Source organism: Gadus chalcogrammus, chromosome 2 (genome assembly GCF_026213295.1).
Source record: "Gadus chalcogrammus isolate NIFS_2021 chromosome 2, NIFS_Gcha_1.0, whole genome shotgun sequence".
Taxonomy (NCBI): domain Eukaryota; kingdom Metazoa; phylum Chordata; class Actinopteri; order Gadiformes; family Gadidae; genus Gadus; species Gadus chalcogrammus.
Genome location: NC_079413.1, coordinates 18,521,352 through 18,541,123, shown reverse-complemented (window position 1 = coordinate 18,541,123; position 19,772 = coordinate 18,521,352). Strand labels below are relative to the sequence as shown.

Genomic DNA, 19,772 nt, shown 5'->3' with positions numbered 1-19,772 from the left:
TGCCATGCTGGGCCATTATGGGCGTTCCCGTTGTGCCTTCAGACAGACCGGAGGCTGGTACTGGACGCACACCCTCCGTTGGCCAACAAAACGCATACACCGGTAAGTCCCAAACGCCTTAAAAAGATTACCCCAAAACACACTGCGTGGCATATTTCGATGAATTATCACTGTAATCCGTCGGTTGGCGTTAATTCACCGCTTTATTCGGCTACATGTTCCTTTGTTCGTGCCTTTTGTTCGTGCAGCGGCTAGCTCGGCGCTATCGCTAGCTGCGCGGCGCGAGGTGCGCGTGTGATGCGCGTGTTTTTATCGATCGGTTTCGATGATGTCCCTTTGCTTCGAGACGAGCAGTATCTGCCTGATCAATCATCGTTGAGCACGATCGATTAATTCGGCAGGGAGCTGGTCGAGTGGTTCGGCGACCCGCGGGGTGAAGCGGTGCTAAAATGGCGTCTGGGTTAAAATGTTCACCGAGCCGCTGGTCCTCCACTGCTGAGAACCACCTGGTGATGAAGCACTGGACTATAGTTATTATTAACATGCCTCAGCGGGCGGGGAGGTCGGGCACTGTCGCTCTGCACGTCCTCTCAACAAGTTGCAGACCGAATGAGAACCGCAGATTATGTAATAAACAAGACGTCCACAGCTAGTGGAAAACCAAGGTTGTGATGTTGTGGTCCTATACCTCACTGCTTCATCCGCAGCCTCCTCGCCGGGTTATGTGGCCGGTGGGTGGTTAATTATGGTTGGGTGGTCAGTTATGGGTGGTTAGTGAGCCGCTCACAACATAGCTGACCTTCTGAGCTGTGCAGCCCAGAACAGTTGAATGACCTGATCGCTGAAACTGCAGATAAGAAAATAGGAATGCCTACACTTCTTGTAGTGCCATCTACCACTTTATTCCAGTGCGCGATCTACAGGTTCCCTCCTACATAAATACGACATGTGGTGGATTTTCATCCCAAAGCATTCAGTCGCGATGTGGGGATAGCGCCAGTGGAAATTAAACCCAGTAACGACTGACTGAGCGCTGCTCTGTACGATGCTGGACGGGCCAGAGTATAACTGCTTTCAACGGGGCCGTGTTTGTGGTCGAAACACTTAAAACACCATTAATTTGAAATTTGATGACAAGTTGCAGAAGGGGACTAGGAGGGTTTTGGACAACATGCAGGGAGGAGGTACCATCGGAAGTATGTGTGTTTCTTCTGCTCTGTTTAAAGGATGTTTCAGGTCCCGACCAAGGTCGCAGGGAGCTCTGAGTCCGTGGATAATGTTGTCATTTGAACTGTATTCTTAGTGCACAGTGCCGGCACAAATCAGCTCAAGGCTTCAGGCATTTAACCGCATGGTGCTCACTGACAAGTGTGGGAGTATGCAGCATGCAACAAAAGGCATGGTAGGCAGTACTGTCGTCATAGCAAAGATAGGTATTGGGCTAGTACATTAACATTAGTTAGTTGTGTCCAGGTGAGCAGTAGACATTTGGGTCAACGCATCGTAGGAGTGAATACAGAAGTCTGCCCTGATCAGGGACTCGTTCCGTTGTTGTGGAACTGCCAACTGAGGCCCAATCCCATCAACCAATCAATCTAACGGGATTGGTCAAGGTAATGATTGACATGGTGAACACGATAATCAATGGTATTGATTGGTTAGGGTAGCTCTGGTTGTCTGTCTGGAGCTGCCAGCTGCTCCTCAAAGGGTCCGTTATTGTCATCTGGTTCCTTAGTGTTAAACCAGAGTCCTTCACTGAGCCTCATGTGTTCTGGTTCCTCCGTAGATAAAGTGCACCGCCTGGATTCTCTGCCCCCAGCCCCGACGCTGCTGACCTCTGCCCAACACACAACAGCAGCTATGGTAACTGTGCTCTATTCAATGCTTTTTATCATCATTTACATCTTCATAAATTTGAGAAGTATTGGCCACCGTCAAAGAGAAATCCAATTTAATTCACCAAACAATCTTTTCGGATTGGCTGGCGGCCCATCACAACAGAACGTCTACTACTGATACCACTAGCGCAATGTAACCTTGATGACCCCCCCCCCCCATCTGTAATTGACTACCCCTCTGACATCTCCCCCTGGCACTACTACTACTAACTTGGTGTTACCATGACTACCCTCTGACTTCTCCTCCCGGCGAAGCTTGTGCCTTTTGGAATACTAACAGTGCTCATTTGCATTCAACTTGTAACAAAATTCAACTGACACAAACATAATGCAAATCTAAGTATTGATTCGATTTATTAGATGGGCCTACCTAATAAAACGTTGGAACACACAAGACCGGAAACCACAGCAACACTGTTAAACAAACCCCGAGAAGCCCAATCCCTATGAGAGAGAGAGAGAGAGAGAGAGAGAGAGAGAGAGAGAGAGAGAGAGAGAGAGAGAGAGAGAGAGAGAGAGAGAGAGAGAGAGAGAGAGAGAGAGAGAGAGAGAGAGAGAGAGAGAGAGAGAGAGAGAGAGAGAGAGAGAGAGAGAGAGAGAGAGAGAGAGAGAGACAATCACTTTCTCCTCCATGCTGCAGTTCACTGCACTGAGTTTGAACGCTGATTGGCTGTTACGTTAAACATGTCACTCAGTGGCCACGCTGTTGAACGCTGATTGGCAGTCATCACGCGAAATATGCGTCAAAGTTGAAATATTTCAACTCAAGCGAATTTGTCACGGCACAAATCCTCGTGAACGCGCGCCCCTGTGCACGGTGAAAGTGTGGCGCGACAAATCAAAAATTGTCGCCGGGTTTCTCTCGCGAAAGATTCGCCCGATACGCGTCTCTACGTTCACTTTGTATGGGATCTTGTTGCCCCGTCGCGTTTGGTGTGAACGCACAATGCGCTACTTCCTCGGCGGCGCCATGTTTGCTGCGTTCTGAACCAAAACAAAGCAGCGTGTGCGTGACGTCATAACGCATTTGCCGCGACCAGAACCGATAAGCGGAAAAGCAGTTATCGTTAAGCAGGCTTGCTAATGATTCCAAGGAATCGGTTGACTTGGCACCGGTTCTGAACAAGAACCGGTTCTCGATTCCCATCCCTAATGACAAACCCCAGTGCCCCCTCCTCCCACTGTTATTACTAACTACGTGTAACCATGACGACTCCTGTGCCCTCGCCTCCCGGTGATATTACTAACTACGTGTAACCATGACGACTGCTGTGCCCTCTCCCCCAGCCTCAACCCATGCGGCACCGCTCCATGCGCATCTTCATGAACGACGACCGGCACGTGATGGCCAAGCACTCGGCCATCTACCCCACGCAGGAGGAGCTGGAGGGCGTGCAGAACATGGTGTCCCACACCGAGCGCGCCCTCAAGGCCGTCTCCGATTGGCTGGACGAGCAGGAGAAGTGCGAGCCCAAGCCCGACCCCGACCTCCCCGAGGCAGAGAAAGAGAGGTGAGGGGGGCGGTGTTAATTTTGTAAGCTATTTTAGTTTTAGCCTTAGTATTTAGACGAAAATGCTTATTAGTTTTGTTTTCCTTGGTAGTTTTAGGCGACCAAAAGTCTTTACATTTTAGTCAACTTTTAATCATGGCTTTTAGTCAAAATGTTTTCTCTTTTTAAACTAATTCAATTAGGCTAAACCCTGATATATGGACCCCTGCTAAGTAGGGATGGGCGATATGGCCTAAAATCCATATTGCGATATACATGCAACCTATTGCGATAACGATATATATCACGATATATAAATCATAATAGAACCATTTCAGAACAGGTTACATAGACTCTAAGGAAAGCTAAACTGCTAAATGTATGTCGTTTTGAGAACATTTATTGTGCAAAACTAATCATACAACATAATGTTGTAGCTGCAGAGACTTTAAAAAAGAAAAAAAATCTTCTGTGTAATGACGTATACTTCTCTTAATGAAATAAAAATTGGTGGTGTCTTGTTAATAAAGAAACGGATACTGTGAATTAGGGAAATACGTCCAGTATTAGGCATGGCTATTTTAAATAAAGAAAAATCTTCCAAGTGTGTGCACAGATACTTGCTATTAAAACATAAAACAATAAGTGGTAAATGAACGCATATCATTTTGAAATGAACATGAAATGAGAGCAATCACCAGCTCCTCCGTTTCGCTTTCAGCCATATTTACTTAGATGATGCGTTGAAGCCGGTTAGAGCTCATGGCTCTTTAAATTCCGCGGGTCGCGGACGATGCGTTGCAGCCGGTTGCAGCTCGTGGCTCTTTAAATTCCGCGGGTCGCGGACGATGCGTTGCAGCTGGTTGCAGCTCGTGGCTCTTTAAATTTCGCGTGTCGCGGATGATGCGATGCAGCTGGTTGCAGCTCGTGGCTCTTTTTAAAATTCGCGGGTCGCGGACGACGTTTGGCCTTCAGAACGAGAGCTGGTGAATTGGGAAAAATGCATTAAACTGTAATCAGAAAACTTTGGGGAGGGAGAGCTGAGGGGGAGGCAGACAGCCCTGGGTGACATTGAGAGGCCAACAGAGAGAGGCTTTCTGATATTTTGAATTATTGATATTGATATTTTGAATTAAGATTCTGGTTGTGCATTGCAGCCCTCGCTGAAGTCCTAGCATGATGTTTAACACTAAACACCTCGACACAAGCGGCTGTACATAAGACACGTGAGACATTCTTAGAAATGCCCGCCATTATTCATATTCATATTTAGTGTCTGTTAAGCAATAAGTCGCCTATAAAGGAAGAGAATAGTGTAGGTTGGGGTGTTCCAGGCGTAAGGTACCAGGTTCGATTCCCTCAATGTCTGCAGTTTCCCTGAGGGAGATGACAGTGTTGCTTTATACCTTTTACAGACCCCTTAATAGGGCTGTCACTTTTTCCAAAAATGAAATTCGAACGAATTTCGAATGTCCATAATTAATTCGAATACATTCGAATACATTCGACCCCCCCCCCCCCCCCATGGAACACGACAACAGTCTTGATTTTTGACGTATACCTACTGAATTCATAACAGCACAGGATAAAAACACATCTTTGGTAACACATTTGTAAACACAACAAGAGGAAGCTCCGACACACAAGTGCGGCTGTCTTTTACACATTAACAATAACTGCTCGGAGCGCGATATGCGGAGCGCATGTCGTCCATGCGGACACAGCCTATATAAACGAACAATCTGTGAGGCCGAACTCCAACACGGCATGCTGCTCTTTTTATTCCTTACGGAAAGAAAATTACAAGTAGTCTCGCAGCTCTCCGTTACCGTTGCAGCTGCTTCTGTCAGCCGTGCTGTATAAGTCGGGCGCCCATCGCGCCCAGCGTAGCAGCGGACTTTTCTCCCCGTCGTGTGCGATCAGTGTCGGTCTCCGTTTCAGTGAGCTCGTGTGAGAGGCTTTCAGTCACGAGATGTTTCTGTGCAGGGGAAAGGTGGACTAACCGGGAGAAGCGGGGATCCAGGAGGGCCGCTTTATTGAGGAGATGCCACTCGCCGCTGTCTTCTTCATAGCGCATTTTTAGAGTTTGAATGGAGAATTACACTTCGAATTCGAACTTTTCACCCCACCTTCGAACGAATATTCGAACTTCGAATAAAAAGTGACAGCCCTACCCCTTAACCATTCACTCCGGCTGGCAGAGTTTCTGTCCGCCCATCACGGCTTTACAAAGCATGTAATGAAGTTGTATTTGACTGTTGTATGGAGGATGTGTTCTAACGGTCCCCCCTCCCCCTCCAGCCCCAGTGACCCCCGGGACCTGGTGACGCGCAGCCTTCGGGGCGTGATGAGGGTGGGGTTGGTGGCCAAGGGGCTGCTGCTGAAGGGGGACCTCCACCTGGAGCTGGTGCTGCTCTGCAAGGACAAGCCCACCGCCTGTCTGCTGGGGAAGGTCGCCGACAACCTGACTACACAGCTCAGGGTGAGAGAGGGTGGGGGGGGTAAAGGGTGAAAGACTCTACTGGGGGGGGGGTGCAAATAACTTATTTCATTTCTTGTTTCTGAGAGAGACTGCGCTGTTGAGAACACAGACAGACATCAGATCAGAGGAAACTAGAACGCCTCAGCTTTGGGAGAGGTGTTAGGGGGGGGGTGGATCGGAACTTGGCATCGATTATGTTCCGGTATTTGGCTGCCAGCCTATCGACGTGCAATAGCATGTTTGTTTCAGTGTGCAGGTAGCGGATGGGCTGTTAAACAACATGTGGTAGGGAGAGAGAGGGACGAGGGAAAGGAGCGGCTCAGCCAGATCAGTGAGCTCAGCGGCGCTCTACAGTGAAATATATGTAACGCTTACCGTAATAAATACAATCTAGAAAATCAATATGTGGCCGTCAACGTTGATAGTCTGGCAGACGGCCACAAATAAATCATTGTGCGGAGGCGCGGTGTTAGAAGTTACTTGTGTAGACGTAAGTAGGGCTAGAGGGTCTTCTGCCAGGCGGATGGCTCAGCTTCAGAGCCATCCAACCCTTGTTTAGGGTTGGAATACTAGTTCCTGGTCCCGTGTACGTAGCGATCAGCAAAAGAGTGATCAGTTTAAAGCGAGTGGTGTGAGGGAACATAATGGAGAATGTGAATTTGATCAAAACCGATCAGGTCTTGTTCCAATCTGGGAATCGGGAACTTGAGTCACAGTAGTGGTTATATGAACATCCTTCCTCTACCAAGAGATGTTTGTTGTTTCTACAAATTTACTTATTGTAAGTCGCTTTGGATTAGTGTATTTCATTGTAGCCCCCCTGCTCCATGTGAACCCACTCTAGTGTCCCCCATCACGCCCTGACCTGAAGCTGCTACATGAGGACATCCGACCCAACCTCTCCCTGTCTCTGCTCTCTGATAGGCCGTCATGAGGACATCAGACCCAACCTCTCCCTGTCTCTGCTCTCTGATAGGCCGTCATGAGGACATCAGACCCAACCTCTCCCTGTCTCTGCTCTCTGATAGGCCGTCAGACCCAACCTCTCATTGTTCCTGCTCTCTGATAGGCCGTGACGGAGGACGCCTACATTGTGACCCAGAACCTCCCGGAGGCCAGCATCGTGATCCAGAACACCAAGGCTCCGCCCCTCAGCATGACGGTCAACCTCACCTCGCCGCTGGTGCGCGAGAAGGCGGAGAAGGGGGAAAAGGCGGAGAAGGGGGAGAAGGGGGAGAAGGGGGACGTGGCCATGGTGGAGGTGAAGGTGGAGGAGGGAGGTAAGGCTGCGGGACAGGCCCCGCCCACTTCTCGTGCTCCCCTAGCAACCAGCGGCCCCTCCACCATGCAAGGAGACCAACGGGCAGTCAGGCAGACAGACAGGCAGACAGACTGGCCGACCAGTGGGACAGATATTGTTTATTGGGCCTTCAATGGAGCTAGCTAGGGCACAGAAGAAGTGTAAAGTGAACTTTGACCTATGCTGGCATGGTTACAGCCCTCTAGACACCCTTGTAGTTCCATACGATGTAAATCTACATTTTTGATGGCCCAATATACAGTATAGGGACAGGTAGCGCTTGTGATGAGTGACAGGTCTGTGTACAGGTTTTAAAGCCACCCCCCCCCCCCCAACGATAAGAAGGCTTACTGAGATGGAACGAAACAAAACAAAAGAAACCACGTTGTTTGCATGTGTTATGATTCATATTCCTGACGAACGGTTCGCATTGCAGCAAAAATTAGTTGTGTGTCGCTGGGTCCGGTTCCCTTGCCCTTGGGGGGGCCCCTGGCTCTTAGGGGGGCCTCGTCAGCCCCGTCCCCCTGCAGGGACGGGTGTGGGGTTACAGATGAGGACCACGGGAAACGGGGCTCCACACAGCCGGCCGGGGGCCCGACTCCCAGCCGAAAGGCTCTGGGTTCGACCCCCGCCGGCAGCCTTGAGCGAGAGGCCCTGACCTCACGTAAACTAACATGGATCTGAACTCAGTGGTATCAAACCGCTAGGAGCTAGTGACACTAGAGCAGAGAGAGCAGCTGGCCTGTCAGTCCCCCGCCCCTGTTGGCTCCAGGAGCCCCCAGTGATTGGCCCGCTCGGTGGGGACCCCTAGTCCTGCTCCTTGCCCCCACCCCACCCCCCAGTCAGTCTTGCTGCAGTGTGGACCGGTCGTACTGATGATGCTCCTTATGTGCGTCCTGATGCTGCTGTGGTTCCCGTTCTCTCTCTCTCTCTGTCAAGCCTTCTAGTTTGTCCGTCTGTAGGGACGCTGGACCTTTGACCAACTGGTCGCTCTCTGTCTCGGAAGGGGCTCGGCGCGGAACGCCGCCGCCGGGTCAAAGGGGGGGCGGGGCTCCGCCTCCGCGCTCGCCCTGGCCGCGCTCTCAGACACGCCTCCCGATCACGCGGGCACTGGGGCGCACGTCGCCTAGCAACAGCCTCCACCACGGAGCTAGTAGTGTTAACACTAGCCACACACACATTCAGTCCATAGTTTAAAGTGAGGGGGAGTCAGAGGCGTCTAGCGATGGGGTTGATGATACAACCGGCTGAACCTCCTCCCTCACCTCCTTCACACACACCGTTTAAGCTGACACCTTAAGTCACGACACCAGCTACATGCCGCCGCAACCCACCCCTAACAGCACCACACCTAGCGTCCGCGTGGGTTGTGGCGTAGTGGGCCCAGGGCCCGGCGCGGTGCCCCAGGGAGGGTGGGAGCGCGTGGAGGGGAGCCCCCCTCCCCTTTACCCGGCCTGGCCGAGAGTAACCCCCCTGGCCGTCTGACAGAACTCCCCTTGGTCAAACTGTACCTTGTCTTCTTATCCACCACCACTAGAGTCGCTCTCTGTCCCCGACCCAGCGGATGCTCTGGACAGGCAGAAATGCCTAACCGCCTTGGCGTCCCTCCGCCACGCCAAGTGGTTCCAGGTTTGCATTTTGTCTTTATTTGTCTCAAGATAAGATTAAAGTGAAGAAGCAGAGGAACGTAGAGCGGAGACTCCTGTTCTCCTTTGTGTTTCAGTTTGCTGTGTGTCTTTGGTGTCCGTTTAACTAGGGGTCGTCACGCCTTGTTGCTGTCTCTGTCTCTCTCGTCTCTCCTCTCTTCTTGTCTCTCCTCTCCTTGTCTCTCATCTCTTCTTGTCCCTCTTCTCTTCTTGTCTCTTCTCTTCTTGTTTCTCCTATCATAGTACTGCTTTGCTTAGTAGGTTGCATTGCACTGTGGTGTTAAAGGATAACGGGTTAAATGATCAGGTGTATCACTTCCTGACTGCTTCTTAAATGGGCGGTCTCTTCATTTAACACGGCCCCCATTGGGCTACTGAGCTCTCGAAACAGTCTGTTATTAGATGTAGTTTGTACTGGGTGCCACCAAGCACACTTTCTACATCACTCGGATACGGTGTTTATGTGGAGGTTTTGGCTTCACCCGTGATGCTCAACGTGTCTCTGGCAGCACCTCTTTGAACTGTCACCTGATCACAAGTTCTATTGGAGAACCGCCCCCCTACCCTTACAGGAGCCTTGTATTAAAGGACTGTGCCTCCTAAAGGAGAACCGTCAAGCTGGGCTATCTCCTAGGGCTGCTCGATTATGGGGAAAAAATCATAATCATGATTATTTTGGTCAATATTGAAATCACGATTATTCAAACGATTCTTTTTGAGTTTGAAAACATGTGTTTATTCAGCATGTCTCTCCCAAAAAAAACTGAGAACTTTGAAATTTGCCTTAAAAAAATACTCAATGGTCAAAAACAAAATGTTCCAATCTAAAGATATGTATCCAGCGGTTCTGCCATTTCTATAAAACTTAAAATAAATATATATTTATATATTATTTTTAATCTAAATACTCTTATGTTCATTTTGTGATCTTTTGACGCTAAACTCGAAATCGCCCTGCCCTACTATCTCCTAATATAATCAAGTACTGCCGCAAACGTGTGGAAAAAATCGCAGCCTACGGACTCTGTATCCACTCACAGTTTGCGGAAGAGTGGAGGGTCCCCGGGCAGAACAAAAGATCTGGACATCGTTCCAGACCTTTTGTTCTGCATTCTTTCACAGCACCTGTTGAAGCAGTACCCTGAGGGTCATAGCCCAGCAGGACAGTTTAATTAAGATATACAATCATGCCCTTCAGAAAGGGAGACACGCCCATCTTTATGTAATATTAACGTAATATTAATATTACTAAGGTAATATTCTGTGTGTGATCAGTTCACTGTGTGTGTTAGACCTAGACCCGGTTCCACCCCACCATTCTGTTGTAGAGGAAAAAAGAAGATGATTACTGTTTGCCGGTCATGTTGATGTTTAGCTTTATTGTTCCATACCTTTCTGTCTCTCAAACTAAACTGAAACCCTGGTCGGCCCCTGGGGCCTGTATGTAAGTATGTAGCCTCACATCCTCCACTGTCTCTATAGGGGAGTGCTCCACGTGTAGTGCTGTCACTAGCGGTGATCAAACCAGATGTCATGTTCTACTGATTAATCAACCTTAAGCCAATCACAAGGGACTTTGATACCAAGGTCCTTTATGGAGCACTAGAATACTCTAGAACATCATCTCTCTCTTAGACAGCACTGCATGCTGTCTAAGTATCATTACTCCGCCCGTTCTCTGTTACCAGCCAAGGCTCTCAGCCCAAACCCCCCCCCCCCCCCTCCTTCCTGCCAGCCAGAACGACCGGCCATTTAAATGCCGTTACCTCTCGTAGAAACACCTCCACAGGCTCTGCCTGCTGGATAAACCACGCCCAGTTAGTACTGTATGTGTGTGGTGCGGCTCGGGTAACTCCTTCTTCTTGTTATGTCCTCTGTTGTGTTGGCTGGCGGTGCTCCGAGGTCTAAGGCGTGTCTCCCCCCCCCACCCCTGCTGTGTCCCCAGGCCCGCGCCAACGGGCTGCGCTCCTGCGTCATCGTCATCCGTATCCTGAGGGACCTCTGCTCCCGCGTGCCCACCTGGGAGCCTCTGCAAGGCTGGGTGAGTCTGTTGGGCTCGGGTCAGTCCTACAGGGCTGGGTGAGTGCTGGGTTCGGGTCAGTCCTACAGGGCTGGGTGAGTGCTGGGCTCGGGTCAGTCCTACAGGGCTGACCCCTAGCCTGCACCCCCTGCATTCGTCCAAAGTGGTACCCCCTTTTACGTGTACCCCCAATTGAGCACCACTGTGCTAAAGGCTTACCGCTGTCCACCACTGTCTAACCGCTGTGTCTGTCTGCACTCTCCCCCAGCCCCTGGAGCTGCTGTGTGAGAAGGCGATTGGCACCGGGAACCGACCAATGGGAGCGGGCGAGGCATTGCGCAGGGTTCTAGAATGCCTGGCCTCTGGCATCCTCATGTCGGGTATGCATCACGCAGGTGGAGAACACTAGTACCTACCCCTCTCACCTCACTGCCTTACCTCGTCTCCTTGACAAGCCTGTTATAACACTTTATGTACTGCAGTTGATTGACACCTGAAGTGTCCATCTTGGATTATTAAGAGTATATCTTATCGTTGAAGTTTGAGATGTTTGTGTGTATGTCTGTGTGTCAGACGGCGCGGGGATCTGTGACCCGTGTGAGAAGGAGCTGACCGACGCCATCGGCCACCTGGATATGCAGCAGAGAGAAGACATCACGCAGAGCGCACAGGTGAGCCGTCAGGAAGAGACATCACTGCCCCCAGAGCAGCCCGTGGGTTGAACCCATATCCTCAAACACCTGGAGGGAACAATTTGGACCTCTTCCTACTTAACGGCCGGTCACACAGAACCGTTTTTTTAAATCGCCGCCATTGATTTCCTCAAAAACTGTGCTGAGCAGAATATTATTATTATTATTATTATTATTATTATTATTATTATAAAATGTAATAATCCTTAAAGTTAAAATCTGTTCAACTCTGTACCTAGAGCAGCAGTGCCCTTCAGTGAAGGAGAAGACGTAACCATTCAATTGTTCCTGTCGACTCCTCGTGCTCTGCTCTCTTGGTACTAAATGTTGGTTCTCTATCTTCAGCACGCCTTGAGGCTGGCGGCCTTCGGTCAGATCCACAAGGTACTGGGGATGGACCCCCTGCCCTCCAAGATGCCCAAGAAACCCAGAACTGAGATCCCCATCGACTATACAGGTACGTCTGTGGGGTTGGTGGTTAGAAGTGGAATATTGGTAACTGTTAAACAAAAATATCTATATCTATTGTTGTCAATGTTGGAGTCTTGGTTGGTTTGATCTTAATCTCTAAATCCACATTGTAAATTAACTTTTTCTCCCCGGTCTGTCTGTCTGTCCCTCTGTCTGTCTGCCTGTCTGTCTGTCTGCCGGTCTCCAGTCCAAATCCCCCCCAGCACCACCTACGCTCCGCCCATGAAGCGGCCGATGGAGGAGGAGGAGGGAGCGGAGGACAAGAGCCCCAACAAGAAGAAGAAGAAGCTGCAGAAGAAGAGTAGGTCCTTCAGGGCAGGTCTGGAAACATTGGGTCACCTGAGGGGGTTTGAGAGCATAGTGTGGTAGAGGGGAAGCCCCTGTATGACCCCCTCTCTGGGATAAACCTGATACTGCAGGCATGGCTTCCTATGGCTGATTGACGCCCCGGGCTCCTGCCGATACCAGCCCTCCCGTCCCTCTCTGAGTGAGACTGAACTGAAGGGTGTTAACAGGGAGCCCTGTAACACTCAAACACTACAGTGGAGAAGTTACTGCCTCATATTTGGATACCTTGAATTGTGATCATTTTGTATAATCTGCATCATAAACTCTGGATATCGGACGTTACATTATACATTTCATTATATTAACATTTTCACGGATAGATTGTGGAAACATTGACTGAGATTTGGTCCAATTGGACCATGGATCCGCAATAATTAATTTTAATTATCATGGATCCATGACTCAGACATTTCTGCTGTTTGTTGTTGTTTGGGGGAGGCGGAGGGTTGAGTTGGCAACACATCCTCCCCTCCGCACTCCCAAAGCCGTTCTGAACAGCAGACCTCGACGCTTCCTCTCTCAGGGCCGCCATACCAACTGATCTCTACCCCCACCTTCCCTCCTCCAGCGGCGCCCGAGGACAAGGCAGACCCCCCCCAGACCATGAACGCCCTGATGCGGCTGAACCAGCTGAAGCCTGGGCTGCAGTACCGGCTGCTGTCCCAGACGGGCCCGGTGCACGTGCCCGTGTTCACCATGAGCGTGGAGGTGGACGGACGTGCCTTCGAGGCGTCCGGCCCCTCCAAGCGCACCGCCAAGCTGCACGTCGCCGTCAAGGTGGGTCTGCCTCCCATCATGCACCTCTCCTGAGGCAGAGGCTCAGACTTGTCTCGCTGAGTGGGCCGGTTTTGTGTGAACTTGTTTGTTTCTTGATATGCTGAGAAAGCGCTGCGTAGGTGTTATCAGAACGGCGAGGGTTAGATGCTTGGGTTGAGGACGACGTGAAGAGCCTTCTCTCTGGTGTTCAGAGTTCACCTAAACTCTGCATGGCCACCTTCCTCTAACTTATTGTATGTTGTACGACCTAAACAATATTTCTTAGCATTGTGTAGCACTTTGTTGTATACGGGGAATGGGTCGACCTTGTGATTGTTAGTGAGACAGAGATATATTGTTTCTCTTTCTTCTGACAGTACCTATGTAAGACGCCTTGGGGAAAAGCGGATGCTGAATGTAAATGTAACTGGTGATCCCCCCCCCCTTCCAGGTGCTGCAGTTCATGGGTCTCCCCACGGGGGTGGACCTGAAGACGGAGCCCGCGGCCAAGCCCCCGCCCGAGGCCCCGGCCCCCGTGCTGCTGGCCCCCGTTGAGGTCAAGCCGGTGCTGGTCCCCGTGGAGGCCCCCACGCCCGCTGGGGGGCCCGCCGGCTCAGGAGCCGTGCCCGCAGCAGACGCCACGGACGCTCCTGAGGTAGGGGGGACACTCAGTCACACGGGGAGGGGGGCTCCATCTTTAAACACCTTTAAAGGAAACCTTAAAGCACACCCATTTAGCTCAGCATTCTATTAATCCATTCGATTGATTTATTTATTTTGAATGTATTGTTAAGCCCCTTGTGTTGCAACTTTGCACGAAAGGCGCTGTATAAAAAAAGTTTGATTTAGTCTGCAGTCTAGGATGGACAGTTTTTCAGACTGATGCAGTTAAAGAAGCTGTAGCGTTTACAAGAATCAGAACATCATTGATATGTTTAGGTTGTGGTGCACTCATTAACTGCATTACATTAAAGACAGTCGGCAATAATCAGAGATTACATAGTTACTTAATTACAATATTAAATGCATACATGTACATACGGTCTAGTTTCTCTGACCGAGCACTAACCCCCCCCTCCCCCCCAGGGAGCCCGTCACCAGGGCCCCATCCTCACCAAGCACGGGAAGAACCCGGTGATGGAGCTGAACGAGAAGCGGCGCGGCCTGCGCTACGAGCTGATCTCGGAGACGGGCGGCTCCCACGACAAGCGCTTCGTGATGGAGGTTGAGATCGACGGGCAGAAGTTCAGGGGGACCGGCTCCAACAAGAAGGTGGCCAAGGCCTACGCCGCCCTGGACGCCCTGGAGCGGCTGTTCCCCGAGGGCGTCGCCAGCGAGGCCGCTAAGAAGAAGAAGGGGCCGGCGGCCGGGCAGCCCCGGGTAGGTCCCCCATCCCACCAATGACCCCTCTCTGGTTCCCCACCAGAGACCCCTCCATCTCTGGTGGGGTCCCCCTTCCTCCCTAATGAGCCCTTTCTGGTGGGGTCCCCTTAGTCGGTGGTCTCGACTCTGGGAACCAAGACTTCCCCATGGTTGACTCTCTCTCTTTCCCTCAGAACACAGCAGGCTTCGGGATGATGGGCGGGGCCTCTGGGGCTGACACGGCCACGCCCAGGGGGCGGGGCAGAGCTGGGCGAGGCCGAGGAAGGGGGAGGGGCTTCAATAACGGAGGAGGCTACTCCCAAGGAGGTGAGAGGAGACAACGTTTCACTGCCCTCAATCAGAGACCTGTGTGTGTGTGTGTGTGTAATAATGTGTGTGTGTGTAATAATGTTTTAATATGGCCTCTCCTTCCCAGGTGGCTTCGGGACGTACGGCTATGGAAACAACGGCGTCTCCGGATACAGTGAGTATTAGATATTAATCAGTCCGAGACGAGGCACCAATGCATGCGCCTGCTGTATTCTAAGACACAAGGTCAATGGTGTCCACCAAAGAGCATATTATGAGTATCGTTACTTAATATAAGTCAAGGTGTCCACCAAATGGCATATATTATGTCAATCGTTACTAAATACACTCGGGGTGCCCACGACCTGATCGCTGATAGATGGTCCAACAGCCAGGTCTCGCTGTAGAGCGAACGCTTAAGTCTATTGACTAGACCAAGTCGCTGCCTGCTCTGAGAACTGTAGCGAGGTGTTGGTCTCAGGTGTGAGGCTACATGCTGCGATGGTACTGCTGGCTGACCACAAGAGAATGGCAGACCTCGGTGTGATGTTGACTGTAGCTGGAGCACCCCCATGCATCTCGAACCGACGGACGACGCTCTCACTGGGATGGTTTTACATTTCTCTGCTTTGAGCCCCAGGCCTGGTTCTCCTGTCCGTTCGGCCCTGCCCCCCCCCCTCCCCCCCCAGCCTAGCAGTCTCAGACCCCCGGCTCTGCAGGCTCTGACCCAGTGACCGACGTAGCAGAGAAATCTAAAAACAACCTGAATAATCGGCCACCAAGTCCAATCTAATTCTGACATTTCTGCCTTCTCTGCCCTGTCTCACTCTGTAGGTGACTTTGTCTCAGACTGCTATGGCTACAGCGAGTTTGCTACCTAGACCCCCCCCCCCCCCCTCCCCCCAGTATTAAACCATTCATATCAAGTAGTCCGATAACCGACCGTGGTCACAAACTAGTTCTTCCAGTGGCGTCGTCTTCTCAACTCAAGCTCACCTCCAGTCCACCACCTCGAGGAAATGTTGGCTCCTCCCATCGCCTCGGAGGGACGTTCGCTCTCTCATAGCGTTTACGTCTGGATCTGGACGCCTGGATCACGTCTGTCATAAATCACATACCTTACGTCTGAACTAGAGCCTTCCTTTGGCCTCATGAACAGGAAACTGCTGTGTTGGAACCGCCTTTCACAACCGAAAGATGGAGAAGCCAAACTGGGGGACAGCAGCCAAATCATGTAGCTCTCGCTGTTCCCTGATTGGCCCATATGTGTGAAAGCAGCAAAGATATTTAAATCATCAATTCAACGCATAAACTGGGTTCCCATCGGTCATTTTCCAAAGCTGGAGAGCTTTTATGTAGCCGTTCCTCAACATGGACCCTAGAAGGTCGTCATCTGACCTCCAAGTGGCTCTGGGACCACAGGTTGAACACCAACATCAGACTCAAACTTGTGTCCATTCCCATCTTCATGAAGTTCTAGTGGCAGAAATGACTCGGACTCAACGGTTTGATTCCCTGACTTGGTGAATGCCTCTTTAACCCGTGATGATGATGATGATAATAAACAAAGCTAGGTACTTTGTAAACGGCTGTTTCTGACACATCAGCTCGCTGCTGTATGCATGATGACAGCCACTGTAGTCCTCAGACTACAGACTGCTGTGGCAACTGTGTGTGACGGCCGAAGACGTGACTCCTCTGAACAGAGACTCTGAATCTGACTATTACTGTGATTAAAGTTGAGCGGTGGTGATGTTCCCCGCTTGTTTTACGCTGCTTTGCTTGGATTTTCTAAATAAACGTGTTTTTTCTCCCACTGTAGTGTGATTTGGTTGCTGTCTCTGCATGCGGAAACGAATTCAAACATTAAATTGGCTTTAGTCACCTAGTGGCCATTTTGGTTTGAGCGCTAGCCGGCCATCTTGATTCCAAGCACTAGCCGTCTGGCCACCTTGGTTCCGAGTACTCGCCTGCCATCTTGGATCCAAGAACCAGCCGGCCATCTTGGTTCCAAGCACTAGCCTGGTGAGGGAAATGAATTAATTTCTCCCACCCTGCTAGTGCTTGGATCCAAGATGGCCACCAGGTGACCATGCCCCCTGGACCAGTTACTCACACATAGAACTGAATGTGTTTAGTTCTGCTGTCCCCCTCTTAACCCGTCCGCTGTCCTGCCGCCCCCCCCTTTCCCAGACTACTACAACTCCAACGGTGGAGCCGGGCCCCCAGGCGTCCCGTCGGGCGCCCCCCCGACCAATGCCCCCGCCGGCCCGGCCCCGGGCCCCGTTGGGGGACCCTCCTACGGTTCCTACTACCAGAACGACCCCGCCTACGCAGCCGTCTCCCCCGGCCCCAAGCCCCCAAACAAGAAGGGCCCCATGCACCCGGGGGCAAAGGCACACTTCCCGGGGGCCCTCAGCGGAGGGGGCCCCCCGGGGGTGCACCCCCCAGGGGTCCCAGCGGGGCCCGGGGTCTACAGCCAGTACAGCCAGGGCTACGGGACGGGCAAGAAGAACTTCGCCCAGCCGCAGGGCGGGGCGGGGGGGTACCCTTACAGCACCGCCTACCCCAGTCAGGTGACCGGCGGGGGCGTGGCCGGTAACCAAGACTACGGCTACGAAGGTGAGCAGGTCGGAGGGATAGCCTCGAACGTGTGTCTGTTTCTGCAACAGGTGTGATTCAATTAAACTTTATTTGTACAGCCCTGTTTATGACCCCGACCCTAACCTCACAGAGGTTGGGGTCGGATCCACCAGATCCATTTTTAGATGCTTTTAAGATCACACCTGGTGGTAAACGAGGGTTCAACTCACAATTTAAGCTTGGCTGTTCCACATGGTATTAAGTAATGATTGATGATTGTTCTCAGAGGGAAAGAGGCAGGCTTTGTTCTCGGAGATGTGACATTTACATTCAGGGCGTTCAGCAGATGCTTTTATCCAAAGCCACTTTCATAAGTCCATTTGTCAGAAAAAAGAGAACCAAGAATATATCTGTCTGTACTAGGGATGTTAACCGTATCAACGTTAACCGATCAAACTTGTCGCTTGTCGGTTAAAAAAAAAATTTGGGGTCAGTGTGGACTGGAGTGTGTTGGTTTCACTTCACACAAAAAGATGATCAGATGAGGTGACTTATTGGAAGTTGGACGGACACAGCGTCTCGAGCCCACTCATTTCTCCTCAAGTCTTAATTATTCAGGTGAAAAAAAATTATCCCTCACTCAATTTTTCCGTCTCCTCCAAACTGAACAAGCGGCATCTCTTCTGAGCTGTGATTTTCTTAAATGAGCCGTGGCAATGTTTCAAAGGAGCTCCTAACGCTGCCCTCTTCCGATTGGCCCCTGGTGAATCCCGCGTAGGGTCTCAACCAGGTCTGCGCCATCTCAGACCACTGTGGGCGTTCGAGCCCGTTCTCTACACACGGTCAACTTGCAGTAAGCATGCCTCGTGTTTCAATTCAAACACGGGTCGTGCCGCGGTTAGAGCCACTGCCTCTCACTCGGAGTGTGTGTGTGTGTGTGTGAGTCGGAGGCAGAACGGGAGAGATATGGCCACCGTTTTGAAATAGCAGGCAGCTGGCGCGGCTCGAAATGGTTATTTCAAATAGCACATTTTAATCTGATCGGTTAACCGGTTAATGAGGCTCGGTGGTCAGTCAAGAATATTTTACATTTTCGCCATCCCTTGTCTGTACAGTAAGGATGTTCATAGAACAAAGTGTAAACCCATCCCTGTATACAACAGATGGCTAGTATAAGACGCTACACCATGCTATATCACTGTTTTTAAGTGTTATACAATAAGAGCCGTTCTCCTCAAACCCTGACTCTCGCCCCCAGGATACAGCGACCAGTCCAGCTACGCCACACAGGGCGCTGGGAACCAGCAGTCCCAGTACCACAACCCAGCCGGCTACGGGCGAGGCGACCCCAGTATGAACTACCAGTACAGATAGACTCCGACCCCCCCCCCCCCCCCCCCCCCCTGGTTCAGCAGCATCCTCCGCCTCCTCTTCATTACCCTCCTCTTCATCACTCTCCTCTTCCAGCCTTTTCCGAAGAACGAGATGTAATGTCGGACGGTACATTGTGTTGTGTGGAGAAGCCGTCGCCCGTGGTGAGGAACAGACTTCAGACTCCTGAGGTCTGAGGACTCGAGTGCGGCAATGGTGTTGATGGGCGTGTTCTCTGGTTCCCTGCTCCTGTGTTTGGCTCCTCCTATGATAATCTTTCTTTGTAAAAATCCCGCCATTCCTCCCTGGTGTTTCATTATAAAAGAATGCTTTCAGTTTCTAATCTGATTTCTTCAGTTGGTTTAGGACGGGGTTTGTTTTAGTTCTGGGGTGAAACCAAGAAGGACCACCTTGACCACTTAGTTTTGAACTACTGAGTTTTTGATTGACAGATTTCAGATTGATATTTTTCTTAAACGACACATTAGGCTTCTGAACAGCTTGTTATTTTTTATTGCTTGTAATTTTTGCTTCGTTTTGTAATATTTACCTCATTCAATGTAGTAATTTTAACAAATAGTTCTGAGAATTAATGGAATTGTCCTTTGAGTCCAAGTGTCCCACCAGTGTAAGCTTGGATGGTGTCTGTTGACAGTGTAAGATATTGGGTGTACCAATAAAGATGTTTTATTTTGAAGGCCTAATTTGATTTTTTTTGGTTCTTATTTGGGATGGTCATATGTTTAAGTTGAACTTGTATTATTAACTAATCTTTTTTTTTTTTTTAAACCTGTAAACAATACGTGACACTATCGGGATAATAACTTGGGTCAACATTATCTTTTTTAATACTAGTCTACCGTTGTACTTGTCCTGATTGAACCGCCAACGTGCAATGGGTTTCAAACGGTAACGTTTAGATAGATCTAGACATATAAATAACACGCAATAGACCAATGTCGCTAATTATTATAACACTACGATTCATTGTGGTCCAACTTGTCCAGAACGTATGTTTGCAGTCCTGCATTTGTTTTTACCCGT

The 19,772-nt window shown here is 50.5% G+C and overlaps 1 protein-coding gene across 4 annotated transcripts; it reads left to right on the top strand.

Moving 5' to 3' along the window:
* Positions 1–17: 17 nt before the first annotated feature.
* On the top strand, positions 18–19,767 carry ilf3b (interleukin enhancer binding factor 3b). 4 transcript variants are annotated; one of them, XM_056604794.1, is made up of 18 exons: positions 18–102; positions 1,787–1,863; positions 3,186–3,409; positions 5,690–5,870; positions 6,940–7,150; positions 8,708–8,799; positions 10,762–10,857; positions 11,105–11,216; positions 11,410–11,507; positions 11,874–11,985; positions 12,187–12,300; positions 12,916–13,124; positions 13,555–13,758; positions 14,190–14,483; positions 14,660–14,792; positions 14,902–14,949; positions 16,968–17,396; positions 18,616–19,767. In XM_056604794.1, exons 1-18 carry the CDS (start codon positions 18–20, stop codon positions 18,729–18,731), a joined length of 2,835 nt encoding a protein of 944 aa, XP_056460769.1. In that variant the 3' UTR covers positions 18,732–19,767. The 4 variants fall into 4 exon arrangements, with proteins under 4 accessions (XP_056460769.1, XP_056460768.1, XP_056460771.1 ...); XM_056604793.1 differs by having other exon boundaries at positions 11,105–11,231; XM_056604796.1 differs by lacking the exons at positions 16,968–17,396; positions 18,616–19,767 and adding an exon at positions 15,609–16,621.
* The last annotated feature ends 5 nt before the right edge of the window (positions 19,768–19,772 follow it).

Bases quoted from the DNA above. Each gene is read 5' to 3' on its own strand.
- ilf3b (XM_056604793.1), top strand. From the start codon at position 18: ATGGGCGTTCCCGTTGTGCCTTCAGACAGACCGGAGGCTGGTACTGGA. The intron at 12,301-12,915 runs GTAGGTCCTTCA...TCCCTCCTCCAG, and splicing joins GAAGAAGCTGCAGAAGAAGA to CGGCGCCCGAGGACAAGGCA. The intron at 13,125-13,554 runs GTGGGTCTGCCT...CCCCCCTTCCAG, and splicing joins AGCTGCACGTCGCCGTCAAG to GTGCTGCAGTTCATGGGTCT.